We start from the raw sequence: 6,961 nt of genomic DNA, 5'->3' as shown, positions 1-6,961 counted from the left end.
GTTTGTTCTGGCGCAATCACATTTTGTCGTGTAGGACTAGCCACATGATTATTGGTTGAACAGTTAGACTGTGGTCCACAAACCCGATTGATATCGCAGTACTTTTGTTTAGATAGAGAAGATAGAATATAAGCTTGAAAAACTGCGTAAGCTTTCGTCCAAGTTTGCGGAATTAAAAATCGAATGTGTCAGAGCGAGCTAATATTGACTTTGTGAGAGCTAGACGATGTGATAGCATATGCTAAGAGAGGTAGTTCTCTGTAGATCTGTTTAGTAATTGAAGAAATCTAGATAGACTTCTAATAATTAAGCAGCATTTATAACAAGTGCTCTAGAGTGAATAGACATGAGAAACTTTATACAATTGAAAAGAAAGCAATTAGGAAAGACATCACAAGGTAATTCAAATCAAAGTGATTTGTTTTCTCAAAAATGCTATTAAATTTCCTTTCATAGCTCTGGTATCCAAGCAACCTTAGAAACAATATCACCGACTGAATGTTGGCAGGTGAACAGCATATTAACCACAGCATTTTCATCACAATATCTTCTGCACGGTGTATTGACCACACTCTATTCGCTACAGTATGCTCACCACAGTATGTTGACCACAGTATGTTTGCCACATTATTTTTACCACAGTATGTTCCCCACAGTATGTTCGCTAGAGTTTGTTCACCACAGTGTGTATACCGTGGTGTGTTTACCACAGTATGTTTCCTACAGTATGTTCACCACTGTTTGTTTACCACAGTATGTTTACCAGAGTGTGTTTACCACAGTATGCTCACCATAGTGTTTTTACCACAGTATGTTCCACACAGTAGGTTTGCCACAATAACTTCACCCCCTCCTACTACCAAAAATATCTTCTGTAAATAATAATAGCAATCTGTGCATTGCATTCTGTGCATTGCATTCTGGTGGTAAGTCTTTTTCATAAAACTATTGAAGTTACTAGTAGCAGAGTTTGAAAGCATTTGAAAACATGTATAATTATGGTTGTACGTTTATCACACTGAATTAAAATTACACTAGGTAGATAGGGAGAGACCATAATTTTATTCATTCAGTTGTAAAAGTTTAAGAATAGTTTGTGTACAACCAAAAAACTAAAAATTTATTCTTCAAATCTTCCAACTTTTTTACTGAAGCAATTACCTACACAAGTGTATGGCCGCCTGCGTTGCTGAATGACCAATAATCTTTACTATGATAAAAGCAGTGTTCATTCGTCTGTTTGTCCGTTTGTCCAAAGCCATGCTAGAAACATTAAGAAAATAAGTGCTTCGCACAAAATTAGACTTTGATCCTCTGTTTGCAATTCCCCGTTCTAACCACTACTTACTCCTACTAACTCCTACTCTAACCACTACCTCCTTACTAACAATAATAACAACCACTACCCCACTCGGTCATATTACCCTTTCATGAGTAAATTATCCACTTACTGATTACTCATGATGAGCTCTCACCGTGCGCAAGACTTGCAAGCGTACTGATGAATATAGAATGTCATCCGAAACCTTAACTAATAACAGCAATGCCTATAGAATTCTCAGAAGTATCTGGCAAAAACTACTTGATAAAATGTTGGCCTTGCAGCGTCTCTAGTTGCTTATTAAGTAGAGTAAATGGATACAAAATAAAAAAATGTTTAAACCTTTTTTATTTTTCTGTAATGCTAGAGTTGTCCACACCATTAGAAGACAAGCTCATAACCTGCACATATACAAAATATTGCTGAAAAGGTAACAGTAAGAACAGAACTGACTGGCCACGCTAAACAATTGGTAATGGAACATTGGAGCTAGCCATTTTGTGGAGAGGAGGGGGTACCTAAGCCCTTTTGCATGTCCGTACAAATATTTTGTTGCTACTAAACCCTGAATTGCTGCAGCTAAATGATGATGCAAATGGAAAGAATTGAAATAATTACAATACGTAAATCGATGTCATGGAAAATTGAGTCATGTTATGCATTGTTATAAAGCTATAGCAATAAAAATCATTTTATTTACCAAAAGTAGTTTCAAAATTTTTCATAAGAAATAATTATAAAATTAAAATAATAAGAGTACATTTCAATATATTGTCAATATATATTGATTATTGATAAGTTGGCAGCTCCGGCAGCCAAACACTTGCGCAGGTAATAGCTTCTGTGAGAAAGCTTGAAACATAATTTTTTAGTTTTTTTGTTTGTACATAAGTTATCTTTGAAACTTTCAAAACCAGTTAAATAAAATAGTTGTCTTTTTACAGCTACCTGGTGTACTTTAAATTCAAGGAGATAAATGCTCAATCATGCTTAGCCTATACCTACATTCAACAGCTCCTCAAACATGCAAAATGTAGGTTCACTTTTGCTCCCAACTGATCTACACGCAAGGCTATATGTGTGTTTGTGGAATGAGTAAGTGGAGCAAACATATTGGAAGACCTGCACACAGAGTATACTAGTTTACTATCTTATTTAATTGTATTTTAATAAAGATTCTTGAATGAAAATGTATCCAACTTCTAACAGGAAGTGTTGTGATATTCCTTCCACACCCACTTCACTGCACTGTGGCTCATGATCACTTCTGGCTGCCAGTATTGATAACTCCAAAATGATTTTTTTAACCTACATTTATTTAATTCAGCCTTTTATGCCAAGCAGGCAGGCAGAATATTAACCTTTCCAAATCAAATTAAAATTGTTTAGTTTGGTATCTGACTGTCTATAAAGAAGACGCTATGCTTGGACTCTGTAGCCACTGTGTCACTTGGTTTCCACTTGCCAATGGACCAGTAAAAATAATTAGCACCTTCAGGCCCAAGACACACATTCTGACCAGAAGAAAGTTTGATGAATTTTGACAAATCAAGTGAAGCTAGTATAATTTCATTAAAAATTGAACTATACATGATAAACAGGTGAAATGTGCATGTTCAGTTTCTATACATGTTGCAATGTAATATTAATCAGAAAAAGCTTTAGGTATCAGCTGAGCTGAGACAGTATACTTTACAGTTTGTATTAGTTATAGACTTCCATGTAAGTTTGTTTTCACATCTATAAAAGCGACAAACAATCACTAATTAATAAAGTCTAGCATAGCACCAAATTGATTTACTAAATGTAGCAAAAGTAGTAAAGGTTGTCAACAGCAATCCAAGATCTGCAAACATGACATTAGAATTAGAAAAATAAAGCATCACGAAATTAAAAAAATAACTATAGCATTAAAAAAACGTAAAAGTATTAAAATATTCTGCTATCACTTGACATAGAACATTGTAGAATATTCCTGGGCATACATCTGGCCATCACACAGTCTTCTAGTATATCCTGCATCAACCTAAAATTAGACGAGGGAGATAATTTGGTTTTAGTTGACTCGCCTACCATATGGCATTAATGAGGCTACTTCAAACACTTCTAATTAATGTTGATAAATGAACCCGTTAACTTATTCATCAGCATAACAAATGTTCAATATAATGTACAAACACCAACCCTCCAAGGCTACCTTACTGAACCTAAGCGTTGAGAAGTTGTGTTTATATCTGCTGAAGCAAACCATTTCAACACCATTTAGTAGCGCTAGGCCTCTTGGTCATCAACATCATTTTTCTATATAACTAAACTTGAAGATTTTATGATTATCTTTTGAGTGATGTAGCCTAACAAACTGAATAAACTATAATACAACTACAAGGGAAGATAACTTCAAACAATCATCTCCATAGGATGAAGGTGTGATTATGATTATATCGTTAAAATTTTATCAGATTAGAAAACAAATTTAAAAAACAAGAGTTATAAATGTGTGTTTGAATGTTTCCCTGTTAGCTGTGTTTTAAAGAACATCTATGATATGGTATCACCAGTCATGCTGGAAAGTACTTACCTATTTCTTGCCTTTGCAGGCTTGCTCCCATAGTGGCTGAAGGTTACGTACCATGCTCCAGTAATTGTTCTACATAATACCGTTATTAATTAAAGGTTGACTTGCAACAAAATTCACATTACAGTTATTTGGTATCAAAAGATTCACCATGTCTTACTCTGTTGTGTTGTAGGTGCAGAATATGTGAAAATGTGATTACAAGCTCTTAAAAGCTCAAAAACAAAAAGACGCTGTAGATTGGAATCTGTTTATTTCTCTGACGTAGTCATGAAAGTTATTTATTGTCTTGTCATGTGATGTTCTGACGTGAATTGAAAAGCCAATAAAAAGCTCAATATAAAACTTATTGTAGCACGAGTTTATGACAAACACTTCGGGTTTTACCAAAGACCCCGTATCAAATATAGATGCTCGCTACTTTACAGTTTTGTTTCGGTTTGGTCTAATCGGCAAGTCGTCATTTGATCATGTGACCCAGTACTTCGCAAATAATTTCTGCAGCACTTTTTGATTATCACAGGTGACCAACAGGCTCATCATGATTATCAGACAATGATATGTACTCCTTCGAGCTAAGGCTAAAAAATTAAACAAATTTTTACGATAAGTTATAAGACATCACTGCTAAAAGTGACAGCATTACAATGACGATAAAACAGATGCGTAAGAACAATAGACATGGTTTCATTGAATGCGTAAAGTATATTTGTGAAAATATTTCAACGAATAAGGTTGCATGAAAGTGTAAACAGAAACTATCTACCACAGCTACGTCACATTCGAGCCGTTTTGGAAAGAGAATCCAAACTACGGCGGTCTCGTGTGGCAGCGATTAACTGTTCGTTTTTGAGCTTTTAAGAGCTTGTAATCACATTTCCGCATATTTGGCACCTACAACACAACAGAGTAAGACATGGTAAATCTTTTGATACCAAATAACTGTAATGTGAATTTTGTTGCAAGTCAACCTTTAAAATGCTATATTCTTACAAGCGGCACTATGGTCAGCCAGAGTTCCATTTTTAATATCAAAGGCCTTCCAATAATGTTCCACAGTTACTACAATACTATATTCTTCCACACGAACTCGTAACACCAATGGACTTCCGACGCAAGCCTGTTGCACAAATATTGACAAAGACAACTTATTCATTTAGTGATTGTGTAGTGGTCCTTTTTTTGGTTAGCAAATGCAAGTGTGACCAAAACAGCAGTGAACCACACGCACGCGCGCGCACGTACACACACACAAACACACTACTTGCTGTCCGTAAATCAGGCTATATAGAATTGATTGTAGTATATTGTGTATAGACACTTCGAGCTGAGAATCAGTTTCAAGGAGTAAGCAAAGACATGAGATAAAAACACAGTTGATAAGTTCGCATAGAGGACGGACTACTCACTGAAATATTGCTAAGACGCTTGGCTTTTGTTGCATGAAATCGGCTATTCCTAGTCATTTTGGCTTTAGTTTTTCTCAAATCTTCCAGAAGTTTCTTGTTTCTTTGCGCTGCCGAAAACTCATTTTTTCTGTCTAGTGTGCTAGTGCGATTCAGCTTGTCAGGATCTGGTGTGCCATACAGTAAAGCCTCTCTTGCTGCCAGCCTGCAGCAAAGAGTAACACTCATGCAATTCCTTACTTGAGTTACACGCATAGACTAAATTGAATCTTTGCAAAAAATGTATTATTCTAATAATTTTTGAACAATCCCAAAATCTTTACTACATGAGGTTACATCTATACAGAAGGGCATAGATTGGTATACGCCTATAATAGATGTATATTTATAGATGTATACTTATCTATACATCTATAGATGTTTACTTATATAGATAAGCATACATCTATAGATGTATACTTAGCTTTGTAAGTATACACCTATAGATGTATAGATAAGTATACATCTATACTTAGGTATCTGTACATAAGAACTGTGTTTGGCCATCCATCTGGCTGAAACTATGCTTAGAGGTTAGGAAAAAATGCATTGCACAGGGATTGAACTCAGACTAACAGCCAGGTACACCGCCAACTGTACTTCACCACCTAGCTGCATTGTGGAATAACTGTGCATATAGTTATTACACATAGAGGTCTCTCACGGCACCCAAGACTTCCAGGGTACTAGTGTTAATAAAACAATAATACATGCATGCATTAGAGCTTAGTGGGGTTCAGCATCCTCAGTTTATAGCCTCAGTGCTGTTGATATGCAATGTAGGAGTTCTCTATTGCATATCAATACATGACTTATGTATTATAGAAATATTATGTATATATTATATTCTGTTACAAGATGAAACAGATTCCATTAACCTAGTCACTTATTGTTAATAAAGAAAACACACTAACACTTATCTCAATTATGGATGTCTATCATAGAATCTGTCTGCTTCAAGTATTAGAGCTCAGGCTAAACTTACAACTTCTGATGACGAATGTTCAACTCCTGCTCTTCCCTCAAGATATGTTCATCACTGAGGAGAGCTCGATAGTCCTGGTCACCTGTTAGTTGCTGGCAGTCCATTGCTAGTTATCCAACCTGCGCCACTATCGCATGCCATTCAGTAAATGTTTTGTTGGCAGGTGAATGCATCCTTTGTGCTCATTCAGTACTATGTCTATTAGGTCATTGTACCCTTACAACAGCAGTGTTTACCTTGGCTCAGGTTAACGAATGGTAATGAATAGGCCAAAGGCCAGTGATATCCATTAATCACAAATACAAATAAAATACAACTACACTCAAGAGATAGTTGCTAATGTCCGGCACTGCATAGATACGCAGTAGATGCATCTAACGAATACACTCTGACTGGAAAGCAGTTTTCTTAATACGAACACTGAAACTCTGATCAATATATTGATGATCAACAGGATATCGACAGAATTACTGACAGGAAACTTCGCAATAGTGTATTTTCTAATCCCACATGAAATAGCTACAATTTACGTTGCTAAGACATAATATATTGCATTAACTTCCAAATCCTCACCATATTATTAGATTCACTCTTGAACCTTGTACCTAATCTGACATTGCTTTAGGTACAATGCA

The 6,961-nt window shown here is 35.7% G+C and overlaps 1 protein-coding gene across 1 annotated transcript; it reads right to left on the bottom strand.

Moving 5' to 3' along the window:
- Positions 1-2,929: 2,929 nt before the first annotated feature.
- On the bottom strand, positions 2,930-6,461 carry LOC137404654 (centrosomal protein 15-like). The gene is made up of 4 exons (XM_068090878.1): positions 6,327-6,461; positions 5,306-5,507; positions 3,900-3,968; positions 2,930-3,347 (listed from the first exon to the last, which is right to left on the bottom strand). Exons 1-3 carry the CDS (start codon positions 6,428-6,430, stop codon positions 3,900-3,902), a joined length of 375 nt encoding a protein of 124 aa, XP_067946979.1. The 5' UTR covers positions 6,431-6,461; the 3' UTR covers positions 2,930-3,347.
- Between the last annotated feature and the right edge of the window lie 500 nt (positions 6,462-6,961).

The sequence above is a fragment of the Watersipora subatra genome, chromosome 9, assembly GCF_963576615.1.
Source record: "Watersipora subatra chromosome 9, tzWatSuba1.1, whole genome shotgun sequence".
In the NCBI taxonomy this organism is placed as follows: domain Eukaryota; kingdom Metazoa; phylum Bryozoa; class Gymnolaemata; order Cheilostomatida; family Watersiporidae; genus Watersipora; species Watersipora subatra.
This window is presented reverse-complemented; position numbering and strand designations above follow the sequence as displayed.